The sequence below is a fragment of the Telopea speciosissima genome, chromosome 8 (genome assembly GCF_018873765.1).
Source record: "Telopea speciosissima isolate NSW1024214 ecotype Mountain lineage chromosome 8, Tspe_v1, whole genome shotgun sequence".
Classification (NCBI taxonomy): Eukaryota; Viridiplantae; Streptophyta; class Magnoliopsida; order Proteales; family Proteaceae; genus Telopea; species Telopea speciosissima.
The window spans coordinates 43448020-43470229 of NC_057923.1; the positions used below are offsets into that span (position 1 = coordinate 43448020).

At 42.8% G+C, this 22210-nt stretch overlaps 2 protein-coding genes across 4 annotated transcripts in view; one reads left to right on the plus strand and one right to left on the minus strand.

The window, feature by feature from the left end:
- The window catches only part of LOC122671768, a 61727-nt gene that overhangs the window by 15897 nt on the left and 23620 nt on the right, over positions 1-22210 (plus strand). For all 3 annotated transcript variants that reach the window (XM_043869195.1, XM_043869196.1, XM_043869197.1), the window contains one exon: positions 12568-12744. In XM_043869195.1, the coding sequence (XP_043725130.1) occupies positions 12568-12744 (177 nt within the window). The remainder of the gene's footprint in view (positions 1-12567; positions 12745-22210) is intronic.
- On the minus strand, positions 18421-19614 carry LOC122671769 (thymidine kinase a-like). The gene has a single exon (XM_043869198.1). It carries the CDS (start codon positions 19612-19614, stop codon positions 18748-18750), a length of 867 nt encoding a protein of 288 aa, XP_043725133.1. The 3' UTR covers positions 18421-18747.

Here is a 22210-nt window from a genome sequence, read left to right on the forward strand (position 1 = left end):
CTGTACTATTGACAACTTTGTATGGTAGGGTAATGTCTAAACAAGTTGGGCGACATACTCCCTCCAAAGTGTTCGGTGAATGGCAAAGATTGTATGGTTGGGATTATTCAGTTGAGCAAGTTTTGGCTAAGAGTAATCTTGTAGGTGGAGCTAATTGTTACTCCCCAACCCGCTTATGTGCTTGAAAATCTGATTGAGGCCAATCAATCTATAAGGAGCTAGAGAAAAAGTGAAGCAATCCAAGGGTCGTTTTATTGTTTCCACAACAAGGAAGGAAAAACTATAATTGGAATAAATCTAGAACATATAATAGTTTGAGGACAAGCCAATAACTATCACATTCAACAGTTCTAGAAGAAAGCATATGCAACCGCTGATATGTATTTTGTTCTTGTAGCACTGAAACAAACAAAGTTCCATCTCATTGCAAATTATATCATTACAACAACTCAGCCTTATCCCAACTAAACGGGGTGGCTACTTGGATCCTTACCCTTCAATCAGCTCTATTCGAGGTCATACTTGATACAAGGCCTAAGCTCTGCTTTTTTGTCCTGACCACTTCTCCCAGAGTCATTTTAGGCCTAAGCTGTTAAAGTATATCGGGTCCAGGGGGAGAAGAGGAAATCTCGATTCGCGAGATTCCTCCCCTCCTCCTGTGATTCCTAGTTTGAATATGAATCAGTCAGTCCTATTTCTAATTTGAGTTATTAGTCCTAGTTCTACTTTGAATTGTTAGTCTTAGTTTTATTGTTATTTTCCAATTGTAACTTGGAATCCTATTATGATTAGGAATTCCTAATCTGAATAGGAGTTCCCCTTTCTGTTGTAATTTCAAGTTATAAATACTAGCATTGTGAGGGAGACTGTCATATCTGACAGTTCTCTTCTCTTCCCATCTTCTTCTCCTCATCTCGGTTTTGGTATTCTTCAAGTGTATTTAGTAACATGGTATCAGAGCACAACCATTAGGTTGTCTGTGATCTGCGACACTGGTTTGAGAGTCTCCTAACAAGTATTTTTCTTTAACGGGTGCAACACCCTATGCTGCAAATTCTGAGAATCATACCCTAGATGAAGTTTTCAAGAGAAAACTAGGGTTCTACTGCTACTACATACCTGAAGCAAAGGATCGACTGGAGCTTCAGTTTATATTACCTACTCGAAGAGTTCTCCTGCTGATTAATATTATTTTCTGGGTTCTCCTACTGCTTGCGATTCACTTCCTGGAATTCTGCTGCTACTTGCGATTCCACAGTGAAGATTTTTTATTTGCTCCAATCGATCCACCTCATCTATTTTCAGGTGCATAAGTTGACAGTCTTGTTTAAATCCTATCTCTACTGATAGGATTTTCATTTTTGTACTCTTAGGTTTTCATATCCTATTGTTGCTGATTGGTTTTTTCGCTCTTATTTTTGGGTTTCTCCAACCCTTATTCTGCTGGTTCTTGTTCCTGCTGCAATTCACTGCTGCCATCTTGGGTTTATAAACCCTATCTCTGCTGATTGGTTACTACTACTTTTGGGTTTTCAAACCCTAATGTGGTTCTAAGTGAGAGCCGATTGTTACGGCTACTACTACTGCCGATTGGTTGCTGCTACTATTCTACTTGGACTTGATAAAGTACACCTATGGCTGATCCTAAACCACCAACGTATAATGTTCAAGTTCAGATTACCACTATTAAACTCTCTGAAGTTTCAAATTATTTATTATGGCCCAGGCTGTTCAAGCTTACATACATGCCAAGGGCAAACTGAAATACATTACAGATGATCCTCCTGATCATGATCTTAAAGATCCTACCACATTCACATTTCATAAGGCGTGGATGGGTGAAAATTCTATTGTCAAGATATGGCTGTGGAATAGTGTTGAGCTTGCTATTGCCTCCAATGTTATGTTTCACTCCCTTGCTAAGGATGTCTGGAATGACTTACGTGAAAGCTTTTCTCAAGAAAGGAACATGTCCCGTATGGATGATCTCTATGAGAAATTATTTAACTTTCAACAAGGAGATAAAACCTTAAATGAGTATTTTGCCAATTATAAGGACATGGTTGAAGAACTATGGATACATCAGCCTCTGATCACTAATCTTGATCAGTTAAAGCAATAAAGAGCTAAGTTCCATGTTGCGAAATTTCTTGCTAGATTACACCTTGACTACCAGTCTGTGAAGAGTCAACTACTCACAGGAGAGAAGGTTCCTTCTCTCAATGAAGTGTTTTCCCATATTAATCGTCTGGCTAATTTGTCCAAACCTGACAATACTACTAAGGACAACTCAGCCTTTGTTGCCAATCGTGGACAGGGACGTGGCCGTGGCCAATTTAGACGAGGTACAGGTTCTCAATATGTTGACAAATCTGCCTACCAGTACACTTATTGTGGCAAACCTAATCATACAGTTGACACTTGTTGGGCCAAGCATGGAAAACCTGATTGGGCGAATAACTAGCCAATACTGCCAGTCTTCCACCACTGACACTGCTACTGAGAAACCTAACAATGAAATGAACCAGAGTTCAACAACTTCATCTTCTGTGTCTCGTGATGATTACAGCCAGCTAGTCAAACGCCTCCAACAACTTGAAGCTACATCTGCTTCTTCCTCTACCGCTACTCTAGCTTTACTTCATAGTTTATCGATTCAGGTGTTTCATGCCACATAACTGGTAAGTCAAGTTTATTTTCTTCCATTAATTCCGCTCAAACCTCTTCCAATGTTATTCTTATTGATGGATCCTCTCCTACGATAACTGGTCTTGGTACTGTTTCTCCAACATCATCCATGACTCTCTCCTATTCTTCATGTTCCTAAATTACCCTTAAATCTTGTTTCTGTTAGTTAACTTACTGAATCCCTTAATTGCTCTGTAACCTTTTATCCTTCTAATTGTGTTTTTCAGGACCTTCACAAGGGAGAAGATTGGTGGAGGGCTTGAGCACGATGGACTATATTACCTGGATGGCACCGGACCTTCCATTGCTGCTACCTTTGCTACCATGCCATCTCCCATGCAATGGCATCTACGACTTGGTTACCCATCCTTACCTAAACTTTTTTTTTTTGGGTGAATAAAAAATTTCATTAACAAAGGAAGAAGAAAGAAAGAACAGGAGGCCCCAAGAGGGGAAAAGAAAGAAAAAGGACAGCCAACCCCAGCTTAGCTGGAGTGGTCCAAAACAACAAAAGAAACATTTTGAAGGCCCTAGGAATCAACAATAAGCCTGTTCCTAGGGGTATCTAAGCACTGGGAAGGAGGCACAGAGGATAATTTTGCTGAGATCTCAAAGGAAATGGAATCCAAAATCTGCCAGTAAGATCTAGAGTTGGAGGTCCATTTCCTGACATTACGCTCCATCCAAATGTGGTTTAGGGTTGCACAAAAAGCCAGTCTTCCCACGCAGTCACATAAGGAGGAGCCTGCAAAGCACTTGGCAATCCACTGCCATTCTCTGGGAAAAGGACAGATACGTCTCTGAGCAGGCCAGCACTTGAAGAGGATGCCTTTCCAGATAGCTTTGGTGGTGGGGCACTCAAAGAAGAGGTGATTCAGATCTTCATCATTGTTCCAGTAAAGGCAACAAGTAGGAGACACTAAAATCTGCCGGCTGCGAAGAAAAGCCTGAGTTGGAAGGCAATTGTTGAAGATTCTCCAGGCAGTGAAGCTGTGCCGAGGGATGTGGTGTTTGAACCAAATAAGCTTGTACCAAGGGACCACCGGGGCATCTAAGCGAATGTAGTTCCAGGCCACTTTGGAAGAAAACACACATGGCTTGTCTGTTGACCAAGTAACACAATCTCCCCTTGTCCTCTGCCTTCTGGGAATAGATGAGAGATCATTCCAAAAAGGGGCAAGAGCAGGGATAAGGGGGGGGAGTCCAGCCATCTGTATCAAGGATGTCTGCCACCAAGGAGAGCCTATGAAGACTTAAGGCATAGATGGTTCTCGGGGTGACCAAGTGAAGAAGGATTCCCCTAGGGTGCCAATTATCCAACCAAAGGAAAGTAGAGCCACCATCTCCAATCTAGGTGCGAATGGCCTAGTGAACCAGATGGCGGCAGGATAGAATTTTGCGCCAGACCCAAGAGGCTTCAGAAGAAAGAGAGGCAGTCCAAAAGGAGTTCTGGCACAGAGGCCCGGAGTAGATCCAATCTACCCAAATGCTTTTCTTCTTTGAGGCAACCTTCCAGAGAAGCTTAATGATGCCTGCTGTATTAACTTCTTTGATCCTTCTGATGCCTAAGCCTCCTTTTTTCTTTGGAAGGCACACTGTCGCCCAACTGAGGGGATGAAGAAACCGAGCGGAATCTGAACCCTTCCAGAGAAATGAAGCCATGAGAGCTTCTAAGGACTTGATAATGGAATGGGGAAGGGCAAAGGAACCCGACCAGTAGATGTGCGAAGCCTCCAAAACTGATCTAATAAGAACCAATTTTCCAGCATAGGAGAGAAGCTTGCCTTTCCAAAGTTAAAGTCTTTTCCGAATCAGATCTAACATGGGGCTGCAGTGATGGGCAGTGAGCCTAGCCGGAATGAGGGGGGGCCCTAAGTACTTGACCGGCAGCCTACCTTCAGAGAAGCCAGCTTGATCAAGGAAGGCAGCTTTTTCAGACTCAGGAACCCCAGCAAAAAAGATCAGAGACTTAGTGGGGTTAATGCGGAGGCCTGAGAGCTCTTTAAAGTGTTGCAGGCATAAGAGGATAGACTCCAGGGAGGAGATGGAAGCCTTAGAGAAAATCATCAGGTCATCAGTAAAGGCCAGATGAGTAAGCTTGAGGGCTTTACACTTGGGCGTAGGGGCAATAAGCTGCTGATCAGTACTAATCTGAATCTCTCTGGAGAGGATTTCCAAGGCTAAGGTGAACAAGTATGGGGAGAGAGGGCAGCCTTGTTTGATCCCCACAGAAGCTCCAAAGTAGCCGGCTGGGCTGCCATTCACCAAAACTGAGAATTTTGGAGAGGAGATACAGGCATAAATCCAGTTGGTGAAGATCGCAAGAAACCCCATCTTAGTCATGACCTGAGAGATGAAGTCCCACCTTAGAGAATCAAAAGCCTTGTGGATGTCAATCTTCAGGAGGAGAGCTGGAGAGTGATTTTTCCTGTCAAACCCTCGGACAATGTCATGACAAAGAAGAATGTTGTCGGAGATGTTCTTGCCAGGGATGAACGCAGTTTGGTTATCACTAACCAGAAGGTCAACAACAGCCTACGTGCAAGGATCTTGGCAATAAACTTGTAGAGCAGGTTGCAGAGAGCAATAGGCCTGAAGTCGGACATGGCAGTAGCACCTTCCTTTTTCGGGATGAGACATAAAAAGGTGTGATTTGCCCCTTTGATTTGAGCAGGATTGAAGAAGAAGCTTTCAATGGCTGCAATGAGATCATGCTTGATAATGTCCCAGGCAGCTGTGAAGAATCCCATACTAAAGCCGTCTGGACCCGGAGCTCCATTGGCTTTGAGGGAATGTATAGCTTCAACAATTTCCTCTTCTTTGGGAATGGAACTTAAGGAAGCATAGCAGGCTGGGTCGATGAACTTGTTGATCAGGTGGTTAGGTATGAGCTCAGTGACCCCTAGAGATCCGGAGAAGATGGCTTTGAAGTGCTGAACAGCCAGGTCTTTAATATCTTTGACAGTGTTGACAATAGAGCCATCCGGATGAGCTAGCTGCACAATGGAATTAGCGTTGACTCTAGCTTTCACCGACCTGTGGAAATAGGCTGTATTAGAGTCTCCCAAATCAAGCCACTTGATTCTAGATTTTTGTTTAAGGAAGCTTTCTTCTCTAGCCAGCAAAGAGGGCAGCTGCCCAGAGACCTCTTTCTCTTCAATAGCAAGTAAATCATTTAGAGAATCAGATTGCAGCCGAATCTGAATTGAAGCAAATTTTTCTTTACACTCAGAGACTTGGATAGAAATGTTGCCGAAGGTGGTGTTGTTTCAAGCTTTGAGGGCAGCCTTAACATTCTTAAGCTTCTTGGAGAAGGCTATAAGGGGGGTGGAGAATGGAAAAACAGGCTTATTCCAAGCCTCTTGGACAAGAGGCAAAAAGGTTTCATGAGTGGACCACATATCAAAATACTTGAAGGGTTTGGGACCAAAGGAGGTGAAGGGCTGAATCTCAAGAGAGATGGGGGAGTGATTAGAGATATCCGGATTGTCAAAAGTAGCATGGGAGGTGGGGAAAGAGGTTAACCAATCTTCATTGGCAAGAACTCTATCCAGCTTGCAAGCAATACGGTTAGGACCTGCCCTTTTATTGCTCCATGTAAGGGGGAAACCAGACCACCTGAGATCATTGACACCTATATCTTCCAGGCAGTCATTAAAAGAGTTCAAAACTTCCAAGTCAGGCTGCTCACCTCCCTGCTTCTCATGACTGTACCTAATGCAGTTGAAGTCACCACTAAGCCCCCATGGATGGGATCCAACTTGAGGGGCCAAGGACCTGAGATCAGTCCAAAGAGAATTCCTTTGAAGGGAGCAATTCAGAGCATAGACCATAGTGAAGTGAAAAGAAAAATGCCCCAAGTTGTCCGAAAAACTAGTGTGCATAAATTGAGAGGAGGAAGAAGAGATGGCAATAGAAATTTTTTTCAGGTCCCAAAGGATCCAAACGCGGCCATTGGAGTGATGGGGGTAGTTGGAAAGGAGAGACCAGCCCGGAGCAATGGAGGAATTGATCTTTTGAGAGTTGGGCTCTTTGATGTGGGTTTCCAACAGGCAGCAAAAACTGGCAAGAGAAGAGCGAATGCGAGAGCGCACAGCAGAATATTTCGAGGGAGAGTTAAGCCCTCAGGTGTTCCAAATAAAGCCACGAATCATTTGGGGAGGGGGAGAAGAGGCAGCGAAAACTCAAGGTATCGAGTCAGAGCAGCTTGGGATCGAGTTTCACTGTGGTGGCGACGCTTGTAGGAGCTACTAGTAGGGGGAGTGGCGAAACAGGGGAAGGAAGATTGCGGGGAGCCAAAGAGTTGGAAGAAACAGATTTGTCGAGTACAGAAGAAGACTGGTCAAACTGGGGGTATCTGTCAGGTGTGGAAGACCCGACCCAAGACCACAGCCATTTAAAGTAGCGTAAGGGCCAGGGCCAGGCCCAGACAAGCGAGGACCAGAAGAGGACAGGTTCAAAAGAGGCCCATTAATCTCGCCCAAAAGAAGAGGGTTAGAAGGGGAGGGACCCACCAGGACTGATGACTCAGCAACATCAAAATTCCTAAAAGGCGACAACGGAGAGGTCAACGCATTGTCGAGAGAGGGAGAAGAAAGGGGGGGCAGAGCGTTGGAAGCAGAGGGGAAAGCTACAACCTCACCCAGGCTTCTCTGATCCATCTACGATAGAGCATTGGGAGCATCACCAGAGCTGGGAATGGAAAGATCTGCTGAGGGAGAAGCCGTCATGCGAGATCTACTGTGAGGGAGAACATCGAACTGGAGAGTTTCAGGGCAGGTGAGTAGGTTAGAGTCATCTTCAGTCGACAGGAGGCTGAATCTGTTCTGCCCATCGGTCCAAGCAGGGAGCTTCGACAGTGACAGGTCCTTAGGGGGCACCTGCGGCTTCTTCCACTCTCTTTGGTTCCGGTGCCGGGGCCTGGTACGGGACCTCCCACGAGACAAAGGTCTGCCGGCAAGAGAACGAGGAAGAGAAATCTCCGTAGCAGCATGTAAAGGAGGCAAGGCATCTCCAACTACATTCACACCAAAGGTCTGACCATCAACTCCAGTCTCGCCAGTACACTGAGTCTCAACTGAAGAGGGCTGAGCCTTCGAAGAGCACAGTTGGGAGTCGTGGCCAAAGACTTTGCAAACCAGGCAGTACGGTGGTTTCCAATCGTAATGAACCTCCTGCTCGAACGAGTAGTCCTCGCCCTCATTCACGGTGATGAAGGAAGGCAGAGTATCCTTTACAGAAACCTCGACGTAAATCCTTGCATAGGCCAGACGATCCTTGCGTATGGTGCGGACATCAGAGAACAACGGCTTTCCTAGGACAAAATCGATGGAGCTGAGACCAACCAAGCACCAATAATGTAAAGGCAAGCCAAGAAGCGTAATCTGCAGGGGGATCAAGGAGAGGTCCACACGACGGAGCTGGAGCTTCGTGTGCCATTGCCGGAGAAAGATCGGCTTCTTTCCCACCATCCAAGGACCACCCTCAAGGGCACGGGTCTTATCAAGAGGGGAGGAGAACTTAAAGATGAAGAATCCATTGTCCATCAAGTAGGTATCCAAAGAGCCCTGAGGACGCCATTCTTTGGAGAGTGATAGCTTGACAATGTGGAATGGAGGTCTGGGACCCAGGAAATTGCCAACAAGGCAGTCCTCCCATAGCTTAGCTTCAAATTCCAGGAGGTCAGCAGGACACAACAATTTTGGAGGAGCCAACAATGGAAGGGGGAACAAAGTGCAGAGGCAAGCCATCGGCGCGAGGGGAGATACCGGCAGCAAGCCGAGAGCTCCAGGATGTAGGCCGAGAATCGGCAGGGGGGAAGGTAAAGGGGGTGGAGAGGAAGGAAGCGGAGCAAGGGGTGGGGGAGACGACATTTCCCAGCCACCAGAAGACAGAGCAGGAAAAATCAGGCCTGCCGAAAAAACCGGCAGGGAAAGGTGGACAGGGGAGATACCGGCAGGGAAGGGTGGTCAAACATCATCCCTCACCTATTCATGTAAGCTATTTGTTGACCAGAGAAAAAAAATAAAACCATCAACAGCCTCCTTACCTAAACTTAATGGTTTCTAGTTGCAAGTCCACATCTCACCTTGAATGTGAGGCTTGTGAACTAGGCAAACATCATCGTTTATCCTTTCCTGCCCGTACTTTACTTAGAAGTTCTTCATTGTTCTCTTTAGTTCATTCTGATATTTGGGGTCTGTGTCGAATTTGTAATAGGTTAAGATTTTCTTATTTTGTTAGTTTTGTGGACGATTATTCTCGCTCCACTTGGGTTTATTTGTTAAAGGACCGGATTCAATTTCTTACTGTATTTTAAATTTTTTATCAAGAAATAAAGACTTAATTTGCCACATCCATTCAAATTTTTTGTTCAGATAATGCTTTGGAGTACACTCAATCTGCGATTTCTGATTTTTGCCTCACCCATGGTAGTACTCACCAAACTAGCTACTCGTACACTCCACAACAAAATGGGGTGGCCAAACACAAAAATCAGCACTTACTTAAAGTTTCCCATTCTATTATGATCCATATAAATGTCCTCAAACGTTTTTGGTGTGATGCCGTTCTTACGACCTGCTATCTTATTAATCGTATGCCCTCTTTTGTTTTACAAAATAAAATTTATTTTTCTATTCTTCATCCTGATCATCCTTTGTTTTCCTCTCCACCACGTGTTTTTGGTTGTGTATGTTTCGTTCACATTCTTCATCTCACCTTTAATAAACTATCTCCACGGTGTATTAAATGTCTTTTGCTTGGTTATTCTCGTACTCATAAAGGGTATAAATGTTTTGATCCCATTTCCAACAAACAATTTATTAGTGCAGATGTCACATTTTTAGAAAATACTCCTTATTTTCCTTCTTCCACTGTCCCATCTATAGTGAACAATGAAGATCCTCTAGATTCACCCATACCTGTTCCTGTTCTTTCCTTCACCAATTTAGGTCTATCATTGTCGTCGACGTTGCCCACCAACTTTACCTTCCACCACTATCCCTCTACCTACTACCATGGTTCCGCTACCTGTACCCGCTCCTGATACATTACCCCCTACTCTTGTTGCTACTGTTCCGATCCTACCTAGTGATACTACGGATGCCGCTCAGCCCGACACTTAATCTACTCCGATGTTGAAGGCTCCATCGACTTACCCATTGCTGTTCGTGAAGGTACTCACTCTTGTACTCACAAACTTGTTTATCTTATTAAGCACTATGTAACCATTTCTCATCTTCCTTCTCACTATCATCCACTTGCTTAAACATTATCTACTAACTTTATCCCTTACACCCATCATGAGGCATTCTCTCACCATAGGTTCGAAATCTGCCATGGACACCGAGATGGATGCTTTGTTATCTCGCAATACTTGGACTTTGGGTTTGTTACCTGCTGGGAAAGATCTTGTTAAGTGTTGGTGGGTTTATACTATCAAATACAATCCTGATGGTTCTGTTGAACGGTTGTAAGGCTCGCCTGATTGCTAAAGGCTATACTCAAACTTATGGTGTGGATTACTTTGAGACTTTTTCTCTAGTTGCTCGTCTGAACTCTGTTCGGATCCTTATTTCTTTGGCTATTAATTTTGATTGGCCACTATATCAAATGGATATCAAAAATGCTTTTCTCTACGGTGATCTTTAAGAGGAGGTTTATATGGAGCAACCTCTAGGGTACGTTGCTCAGGGGAAGTCTTCCACCAAAGTTTGCAAACTTCGCAAGGCAATTTATGGGTTGAAACAATCTCTAAGAGTATGGTTTGATAAGTTCAGCTCCATTGTTACTAAGGTAGGATTCTCACAGTGTTACTCTGACCATTCTGTTTTTGTTCGTGCTAGAATTCTAAAGTGGTGGAGATGGTCGTCTATGTGGATAACATTATTATATCTGGTAATGATGCTTCTAGTATTGCCCAAGTTAAAGCACATCTTCATCAGCATTTTCAGATGAAGGACTTGGGTGTTCTCAAGTATTTTCTTGGTATTGAGGTTTTACGAAGCAAGAACGGTATTAGCTTGTCTCAAAGGAAATATGTTCTTGACTTTCTGACTGATACTTGAATGCTTGCTTCCAAACCCACAAATACTCCCATAGATCCTCATCAGAAACTTGGATTCGTTGAGGGTGAGGATTTTTCAGATGTTCATTGATATAGAAGATTAGTTGGCAAACTTATTTATCTTACAATTACTCGCCCGGATATATCCTTTGTTGTTGAGGTTATTAGTCAATTTATGCAGTGTCCAAAGAAAATTCATTGGGATGCTGCTTGCCGTGTGTTGCACTATGTGCTCCTAGTAAAGGTCTTATTTATCGACCTAATCAGAATGCTAATTTGGTTGGGTTCTCCGATGCTGATTGGGCTGGTGCTGATGGTGATAGATGGTCTACTTCTGGTTATTGTACCTTTGGGGGTGGAACTTGGTCACTTGGAAAAGCAAGAAGCAAACCACCGTTGCTTGATCTAGTGCTGAAGCTGAATATCGAGCGATGGCACATACTGTTGCTGAGTTGATGTGGGTCAAATCCTTACTCCAGGAATTAGGGTTTCCCATCAGCCAGCCTATGCAAATGTTTTGTGATAATCAAGTCGCTATCTATATTGCAAGTAATTCTGTTTTTCATGAAAAGACAAAGCACATTGAGGTTGATTGTCACTTTGTTCGGGATGCTGTTATGAAGAAGTTGGTTGTCACTCTTTTTGTCTCTACTACCAATCAACTTGGTGATATGTTTACAAAGGCATTGTTTGGATATGCTTTCCGTCGAAGTTGTTCCAAGCTGGGTCTAGATGATTTATACGCTCCAACTTGACGGGGAGTGTTAAAGTATATCGGTTCTAGGGGAGAAGAGGAAATCTCGATTCATGAGATTCTTCCCCTCCTGTGACTCCTAGTTTGAATGTGAATCAGTCAGTCCTATTTCTAATTTGAGTTATTAGTCCTAGTTCTACTTTGAATTGTTAGTCTTAGTTTTATTGTTATTTTCCTATTGTAACTTGGAATCCTATTATGATTAGGAATTCCTAATCTGAATAGGAGTTCCCGTTTCTGTTGTAATTTCAAGTTGTAAATACTAGCATTGTGAGGGAGACTGTCATATCCGACAGTTCTCTTCTCTTCACATCTTCTTCTCTCCATCTGTTCTTCTCCTCTTCTCGGTTTTTGTATTCTTCAAATGTATTTAGTAACATAAGCTATGCAAATTAAATCATTAAATTATGGAAATCTTGCTAGCTGTTTGCCTAGGTTCTCAGAAAGTGTCAGATGCTGATGTTGCTCCTGGTGGGTAGACTTGCTTCACTCAATTTGGAGTATTTTTAGTTTAGATCTAAAGCATCCTTTCCTTAGTTGAGCTGAGTGATTATCTTTCATCCATTTAGCTTGGTCCATCAATGGGCGTACCCAATGCACGAGGCTCCCGCCACTGTGGGGTGTCATAATGTACTCAGCCTTACCCCCGCTTCGTGGAGAGGCTGTTTCCCAACTTGATCCCATGACTACTAGGTCGCAATGGAGCAACATTATTGTTGCGTAGAGGTCTGTCCTCTTAGCATGGTCCATCAATACCAAATAAAATCTAATTACCAAATCCAAATTTTATTTTTTAGGCATGGAACTAAATCTCGGTCGAAACTGACCGAAATCTCCGAGTTGTCTCAGTATCGTGCCTGGTTGAAATGAAACCTAGTGTTGAAACCTCGAAACGAGATCCAACATGTCTTGGTTTTGTGCCTGACCGAAACCAGGTCCAAAATCGAGATCTCAATCCTTGCTTTTAGGGCTATGCTACTTGTATAGGTTTCTAAACAATATGTATTTCAGGGATGCCTTGTGCTTTGTACTAATCCTCTAACTTTGTTATTCATAGGCTTTGATAAAGTTGGCAGCTCAAGTGGGTGAAAAAATGAGAGATTCTGCAAATATATGGGCTCCTCCTATTTATAGAAGGCTTATTAGCACTGATAAGAGGGACAGGGATATGTCAGAGAGATGCCTTTTGAAGATCAGGTCTGTTGTAATTCCTCCTCCGCCAAGTCTTTCTAAGGTACTCTTAGATTTAGTTTTTTACTCCAATTGAATGTTTTCATGGAACTTGTGGTTGATGATGCATCTCATAAGTGTCTTGCACTTAAATTTGTTTTATTTCTGTACATAAAGCAGTGAAGTTCACTATGGATTAGTTAGCACCAGGGAAAAATGCTATTCTTTGCAAAAATCACTTTTTGAGTTGACTCACAGTTCCAACTGGTTGAAGATATGATGGATTCATTCTAACATTATCGTGGATTTCAGAATCCTATCCACAACACGATCGTAGAAGTGCACAACCAGCAGAACAAAGTCCAAAATTCTGATCAGTCCCAAAATACTAACTGTTAACAAAACCAGAATGCTTGAATGATCGATTGTGATCAGTCAAGCCCTTTATATATATGAAGGTAAATAATGAAGAAGGACAAAAATACCCCTGCCATAGTCGACATAACTAGGCAGTAAGTAAAACAGCTTAAAACATAAGATAAATAGACCCAAAAGACCAGAATACCCCCACGGTATTCTGGTTTACATTATTTAACACTCCCCCTCAAGTTGGAGCAAAGATGTCGATCATGCCCAACTTGACTAGATTAGGATGAAAAGTCTTTCCAGGCAGGCCCTTGGTAAAGATGTCAGCAAGCTGATCAGACGAAGTCACAAAGGGAATACAAATCTGTCCATCTTCTAACTTCTCCTTGATAAAATGCCTATCCACTTCAACATACTTGGTACGGTCATGCTGTACCGGGTTGTGTGCTATGCTGATTGCCGCCTTGTTATCACAGTATAGTAGCATAGGAAGTCGAATAGGAATACCTAGGTCTTGTAACAGCCCTTTAAGCCAAAGTAACTCACAAATCCCTTGTGCCATAGCTCGAAACTCAGCCTCGGCACTAGAACGAGCAACTACATTTTGCTTCTTGCTACGCCAGGTGACAAGATTTCCACCTACAAAGGCGCAATACCCAGAAATAGATTTTCGATCTGCTGAACCAGCCCAATCAGCATCGGCGTATGCTTCTATCCGTAGGTGACCATGTGAAGACAAAAGAATGCCTTTTCCGGGGGCTGACTTCAAATAGTGAAGAATGCGAAGCACAGCCTCCATATGAGAGGTGTAGGGATCATGCATAAACTGACTTACAGCACTCACAGCAACAGCAATGTCTGGACGAGTGTGTGAAAGGTAAATCAGCTTCCCTACAAGTCTTTGGTACCGGCCTTTATCAACAGGCTCACCCTCTTTTTCCCTGAGTCGAACCGTGGGATCCATAGGAGTATCTGAAGCATGACAGCCTAGCAAACCAGTTTCAGCCAACAAGTCTAGGACATACTTCCTTTGGGAGAGAAATATTCCCTTCGAAGATCTAGCCACTTCAATCCCAAGAAAATACCTCAGTTTCCCTAGATCCTTAATCTCAAATTCTTGGCCAAGAAAGGTCTTCAACTGTCTGATCTCATCACCATCATTACCCGTAACCACTATGTCATCAACATAGACTATAAGAACAGTGATTTTTTCACCAACTCTCTTGATAAAGAGAGTGTGATCAGCATTACTCTGTTTATAGCCCACAGAAATCATGGCCTTATGGAATCGACCATACCACGCCTTGGGTGACTGTTTCAGCCCATACAGTGCCCGCTTCAGTTTGCACACTTTTCTTTTATTTCTGTCACAAGAGAACCCTAGTGGGATGTCCATATATACCTCTTCCTCCAATGCTCCATTTAGGACGGCATTTTTGACATCTAGCTGCTGCAGATCCCAACCAAGGTTGACTGCACATGATAACAACACACGAACTGTATTCAACTTTGCAGCAGGTGCAAAGGTCTCCTGATAATCAATGCCGTATGTCTGAGTAAAGCCCTTGGCTACTAGTCGTGCCTTATGCCTATCCACAGTGCCATCCACCTTCTGTTTCACCACAAACACCCGTTTACAGCCAACGGTTTTCTTCCCAGGTGGAAGGACCACAAGCTCCCATGTGTCATTTTTCTTTAAAGCCTCCATTTCTTCCATCATGGCTGCCTTCCACTTTCCATCTGATAGAGCTTCCTGCCAATTGTTAGGAACATGGACAGAAGAAAGGGAAGAAATAAAAGCACGAAATGATGGGGAAAGGGAGTCATATGAAACAACATGAGATATGGGATGCTGAGTACAAGACCTGACACCTTTGCGAAGGGCAATAGGTAACTCAGGAGAAGGAACATTACCAGGTGGAGAGGCAGGTTCTGGATCCAAGTTCGGCAATTGGATGGGCACGGGAGCAACAGTTGATTGAACCTGCTTGTGTTTCCTTGCATAGGTCTTTGTATTACTTGCATCAATTCGCCTCTGAAATTCACTAATGGTTCTCTGGACAGGAGTCTGGGCTGGAGTAGTTTGCTCCCCCTGAATGGAGGTTGTCTCACCTTGCACAGGAACCTCTCCCCCTGACTTAGGGGGAGGACAAGGAGTAGGCTGAGGAGGCGGAAGAGAAGTAGGTTGCACAGGTTCAGCCTCATTATAAACATACTAGAGAGAAGGAGGAGAGTCCATAGTTAACACATCTTCACTAACACTCTCCCCTTGAAGAGGTGGGGACATATAGTAGGAGACACTCTCATGAAACACAACATTCATGCTGACAAAAGTCCTGCGGGATGGAGGGTGATAGCACTTGTACCCCTTCTGAGTAGCAGAGTACCCTAAGAAAATGCAACGAAGGCTGCGTGGGTCAATTTTGCCAGGGGACTTTGTATCCCGGGCATAGCAAAAGCAGCCAAAAACCTTAGAGGGAACAACAAAGGAGGAAGAGCCAAGTAACAGCTCAGCAGGGGGTCTGGAATTAAGGACCCGATTGGGCAGCCTATTAATCAAATAAGTTGCAGTAAGGACAGCATCCCCCCAATATGTGGAAGGGACATGACGGGCGAACAAAAGGGCCCGAGCAACCTCCAAGAGGTGGCAGTTCTTCCTCTCAGCCACACCATTTTGGGCTGGAGTATCAACACAGCTGGTCTGATGGAGGATACCATGGGAAGCCAAGTATTGTTGGAACTGACCTTCCAAATATTCTCGCCCATTATCACTCCGTAAGATCTGAACAGTGGCATTATATTGAGTCTTAACCAGCTGGTGGAAGTGCTGAAAGCACGAAAAAACTTCACTTTTGGTGTGCATAAGGTAGACCCAAGTGAACCTAGAGTAGCAATCAATAAAGGTAACATACCACCGATGACCCGAAATAGACACTTTTCTACTAGGACCCCACACCAGAATGAACAACATGAAATAAAGAAGAAGATCGTCTATTAGAAACAGGATAATTTGAACGTGTCTGTTTGGCCAAGACACAAGGCTCACAAAAGAAATCTCCTTTATTACAAGTAGTACTTAATGCTGGAAATAAAGTAGATAGGGTACCTAAAGGGGGATGTCCTAGTCTAGAGTGCCATATGTGTAATTCAGAGGAAAAGGATGCTGATGAACAAAGCCTAGAAGGTAAAGCCTGAGTAGGTGCAGGATCTCCATCAAGCAGGTACAATCCGCCATGCACTTTACCCGATCCAATCGTCTTCCCCGAGTCCAGTTCCTGAAAAACACAATGAGTAGGAAAGAAGGTTACTTTACAGTTCAAAGATTTGGTGATACTGCTAATGGAGAGAAGGTTAGTGGTAAACTTGGGAATATGCAAAACTGAAGTTAATGTCAAGGAAGGAGAACAACCAATGGATCCTTTCCCAGATATGGAGGAGAGGGACCCATCAGCAATTTTAACTTTGTCCTTACCAGAAGCAGGAAAATATGTGGTAAAAAGACTGGAGGAACCTGTTATGTGATCAGTAGCTCCGGAATCAATTATCCAAGGAGTGGAAACTACTGATGCACAATGACCAGCAAAGGAAATACCTGTACGGGCAAAGAAGGAACCTGAATTGGCAGCAGATGTAGTGGAGGCAGCAGATGTATTTAACAGGCGCCGGAGAGCTTGAAGTTCTTCCTGGGAGAAGCCGATGTCAGTAGTGGGAGCTGGAGCTACACTTTCAGTGTGATTGGCTTTGTTTTTAGGCTTGGTACGACCCCGTTTACTCTCAAAATCAGCAGGCTTCCCATGAAGTTTCCAACACTGAGCCTTAGTGTGATAGGGTTTGTGGCAATGTTCACACTTCACAGGCTCCTTAGTAGTGGCAGCAGTAGCAACAATATCAGCAGAAGTGTCAGTAGTGGCAGTCTGTAATGCTGATCTTTCAACCTTAGGAGTAATCATCATAGCAGCCCTCCTTGTCTCTTCACTGTGTACATAGGAAAAAGTTTCCTCCAAAGTAGGAAAAGGAACCCGACCAAGGACCTGTACCCGAATAGGATCATAGTCATCATTGAGTCCAGCCAAAAAGTCATACACCCGAAACTGATCGACATAGGTGTGGTAGGCGTGATGTCGCAGCAGTGGTAGGCTGAAATCGAGCATAGTGATCCAATTGCTGCCATAAACACTTCAGGGCAGCATAGTACTTGGTAACGATCATCTCCTTCTCGAGTAGTATTTTGGAGAGTTTTCCGGATCTCATAAACTTGGGCACCACCCCGACCGACCATAAGTGCCTTTGACAGCTGTCCATATCTGAGTAGCAGTGTCAAGGAGAATATACTGACTAGAGATGTCAGTGGTCATGGATTTTGTAATAAAAGACATCACCATTGCATCATTGGCAGCCCACTTATTAAGAGCAGCCCCTGCTTCAGCTGGTTGAGTGGTAGTGCCAGTGAGATGGCCAGTGAGTCCCCTACCAGCCACGGTCAGGGATAATGATCTGGCCCATATTAAGTAGTTTGTGCCATCAAGTTTAATTGCAGCAGCATAGGGAAGAAATTCAGTCCTATTCTGATCTCCTCCAGAAGTAGCTGAAGTAATCTCTGAGTCACCCATAGTGCAGCCAGGAAGAAAATCGATCCTTGAACTTGTAAAAAATCAGATCTTCAAAAAACAGCAGCAGGTAGGGCTGAAATAGAGGTCAAGTGCAACAGTAAACCAAGGGAATAAACCCCTAAAAAATCTTTCCAATCGACAGCCCAGAAAGCCAAGATCGATAAAGTGTCAGGGTTTTGAAATAACCTAGATCAGAGAAGATGGCTCTGATACCATGTTAACAAAACTAGAATGCTTGAATGATCGATTGTGATCAGTCAAGCCCTTTATATATATGAAGGTAAATAATGAAGAAGGACAAAAATACCCCTGCCATAGTCGACATAACTAGGCAGTAAGTAAAACAGTTTAAAACATAAGATAAATAGACCCAAAACACCAGAATACCCCCACGGTATTCTGGTTTACATTATTCAACACTAACAATACTAGGTCTCCCTAGGTCCTTCAACTCCCCAAAGTTTGGCTTTGATCCAATTGTTCGGATAGAGAGATATAGGAGGGAAACCAAAATAGAAACTATGGTTCCAGATTTAGAAACTGAGCTGTACCTTCATATCAACAATGTAGATCATCATCAAACTTACAGCATTTGCTTTACTCATAAGATGGAAAGTCATGCATAAAAGTCATCTTAATCCAATGGCCAGAATGCATAAACCAACAAACTCATGAAAATAGTAACTGTGGACAGAAAATAGTAACTACCAGCACTTATCAATCCATTGATCAGATCAAACTCTAATTAACATTGATAACAGTACTTTTTTTTTTTTCTATAATATTTTAAGATTAGATAATCAATGTTAATGTTGATTTCAGTTTTCATATTACAATAACTTGGTTTGAGCAAAGATTACATAGGGGCATCTTCCACTGCTAGGTGTGCTGCTTTCCTGCTTGAAAGAAAAAAAGGGGGCCACCTAAATCACTACAGAGTTTGACAAATTGAAAGCCTAAAATACAGAGTTTCACCCAAGCAGGAGGGATAAGATTCAAAAGTACAAGTCTGTAAAGAGTACAGACTGGTGAGGGGCCAAATGTGACAAAACCTAACACCATAAATTAGACTGCAAAGTAGAAAGACCATATCAACTTGGGAGGGGAGATGCTTCCTTAAGGTATGAATCACATTGAATCTCTTGAGATTCCAGAACAATCCTGGTAGCTTCAATAACTACTTGTCCATTGACATAGTGTTGCCGGCAAACTGGCATGTAAACATCAGCCCCGCCAATCAGTTCTGTCTGTGTGTCATTTGTCTTCCTCAAGGTGAAGAAAGCACACTTGCCACATAGCTCACATCGAGCAGCCAACTTGGTTACAGAATCAGCTAATGGTATAATGTCAAGCAGTGAACCAAATCTCCTTCTCAAGTAGTCTCCATCAAGGCCTGCAACAATTACAGTCTTCCCATCGTGATCAGCTGCCTTACAACAGAAATCATATCGATCTCCAAAAAATTGAGCTTCATCAATCCCTATCACATCTAGCTTGTCATAAGCATCGACTCCAAACTTTTGCCTGAAAGATGATAATTCAGACAGAGCCCAACATGGAAATTTAGCTCCATCATGTGTTACATTATACTCTAATCCATATCTTGTATCCTTGTTCGATTTTATTATTGCTACACTCCTGCCATTATTACTTTCAGTCTTGATCCGGCGAAGGAGCGCGGTGGTTTTACCAGCAAACATTGGGCTGACGATGACATGTATCTCGCCATATGAAATTCGAGGTTTCTCAGTTCGCGAGCCTGTGTCCTCAACAGAGGCTGAAATCGAGGAATTGAAAGAAGAGAAGGGTTTCAGGCGGAAAAAGTTAGGGTTTCGGAGAGATGGGGGTTTGGAAGAAAGGGTTTGAAGGATTTGAAAAGAGAGTGATGATAGACTTGTTTTAGTGAGATGACAAGGGATACTTGAAAGGCTGGGGGAGAGGAAGAGGAAGGATTTCATCCTGCATGAAATGACACTCCTTCGAATTAGGTAAACTTTCCTACCATTGCTTTGCAGTTGGAAGCTGGAAGAGGGAGGGAGGGAGTGAGGGAGGGAGTGAGGGAGGCATTGATAACAGTACTTGGTTACCACTTAAAAAGTCGAGAGTCTTGCAGCGAACCAATGGCTAGATGATGGTCAATCAGTCCTTGGAATTAGAAAGTCAAGAAACAGCAGAACATTAAACTGCTAGTCATCTCTACCAGCAGGAAACTTTAGCCTTTCAACATTGATGTATCACTGCAAAGGAATCCAATGATCAGTCAATAGCCAAGAGAAAATTCAGTTCTAACACTCACCTGATGTGCAAGACAGATTGGAGGATAGATTAAGCCAAATAGGAAAAGAAGATATGGAAGAGCCTCTCACTCCACCTGGCTAGTCTCTCTCCAGCACCACTAGCAGCTCACTAGACCTGTCTCTCACAGGAATCCTGCATCACACAAGAACACTGCCAAAAGCCATATAATTTTTTTGGGCAACAGATTGCTGTCTGGTCATGTAGTGCCTGCACCAGTGTGGGGACCAATGAGAGTGTGTGTAGAAAGATCTGTCTGAGTAGGATTTTTTATTTCACTGGGGGCTGAACGGTAAATTCACACGGTCCTGTGTCTGGGCACAGGAACCACCTGACCAGTTAGCGTTCTTTTTTCCCAATTGTTTTTTTGGTAGTGCCCTCCTTTCTTATGCATTAACTTTAGTCAAAACAGCAAATAGAACCTTCCTTGCATGGCCTAAGATACCCGTTTACAACTTTGAACTCTTAGAAATAGAAACCCCTTAAAAATAGAAACTAGTAAGGCTGCTTAGGATCTAGCCTTATACTAACATGGTCGCTAAAAAAATAGAAACTACTTTGTAACCTAAACAAGTAGCAATCAAGTAGTAATCTTAATACAATATTAGAAACTAATTACTACTAGTACGCCCTCCCCCACTCAAGGACCATTAGATTGGTTCTGTTGGACCAAAACTTGGACCTAACCCAACCCCCCCCCCCCCAAACCAAAGTGCTGGACACAATGGCTTTCCTGGCTTTGCCTGCTGTTGAACATCTCCTCTCTTTCTCCTCCTTCAATCTACATCTGCTCTCCCCGTGATGTAGATCGAAGGAGGAAAGAAAGAAGAAAGGCCAGTCCAAGCCCATTGAGCTTAGTCAGTGCAGCCCATAGTTATTAAGTTTGAGTACTGAAAAAAAAGGGTATGAATATGTGCGGGTATTAAACGGACTAAACGTTAATAATACTTTTTAAAAATTCGGTGCAATAAAGGGTGTACGCAAATAATATGCCATGTGTTCAATACCTGTTTTAGATGGTTCCTCTCTACAAATCCATGATCAATAATACATGCATATATTCACTATGCAGCAGACATGTACATCACCTAATAAACAGAATTATAGCATGTAGACTATACTTTGATCAAAAGGAAGCCTCACAAATGAAATAAACACAATACAATAGCAGAATACTTAATTTCCTATTACATCCCACAAGATTATCAAAAACACATCAATGCAGTAATGGAAAATAGAAACATAAGAAAGTAATTTTGACAAGAATATGAAACTAATATAAAACTCCCTAATGGTGCAACTTGATGCTCCTAATTTAAAGGTCACTTAAGCTAAGGTTTGATCCAAAGAGATGATCTGACCTGATTATTGTGTTTAAGAATTATAAGCAAGGAAATGAAATAGAAGGCAAAACAGAAAGTAGGGAGCAAGGATTTGAGATTTGTTTTTTTGTTGTTTTAAATGGTAAAAAGTGCGTATACTATGCGTTCAATATGGCATAGTTTAAAGTGCACGTAATTTTCCGACTATTTGGAAATATGTGGATAAGTACGTTTTTTTATCTAAAACTATGGGGATGCTTACTAAACGTGAATTTTACTATGGCCCAGCTAGCCCAAGTCCCATTGAGCTAGTCTTGGGTAAAGTAAAAACTTGGGCCTACTATTGGACCAGGTTTTAGGTCCCTAGAGTCGGTCCAAGATTGCTACTTGCATGGACGATTCAGTTTGGGATATTCCAGCAATATTCTAAACTACTAAAATCATGGCTTCTATTTTATGGTTTCTTTTATTATAGCTTTTTAGTTATTAAGTTGTCTTAATCTTTTCAAGTCTCCTAGTTGCTATTTCTTCTTGTTAAAATTATGGAGCTATATGTAAACCACAATAGAGGGAGTCCCTCTATCGTGGGATGTTCTATTTCTATTTCTCAGCTTTCATAGTTGTTCTAGGACTTTAGTTAAGTCTTAGACAGTTGAGTCTTTAATATTTTATTTCACTTTCCTAATCTGATTATAAATCTATGTACTCAGTTTACTTTCCTATAAATAAGATTTGAGAGGGGGGAAGCTGCTATCAGCTGCTAGTCCTTTTAGCAGCTTCTCTTCTCTCCTCCCTTAACTATTCTTCCCTTCTTTCTGCTGGTTTTACCTTCTGATATTGTAACACTTGTAAGTTCTAGATACTTTCTATTTTATTAACTCTTAGTTATGAAGAGTTTCTAATTTTTTAATGATGTTTCACTTTAAAGAGCCCACAA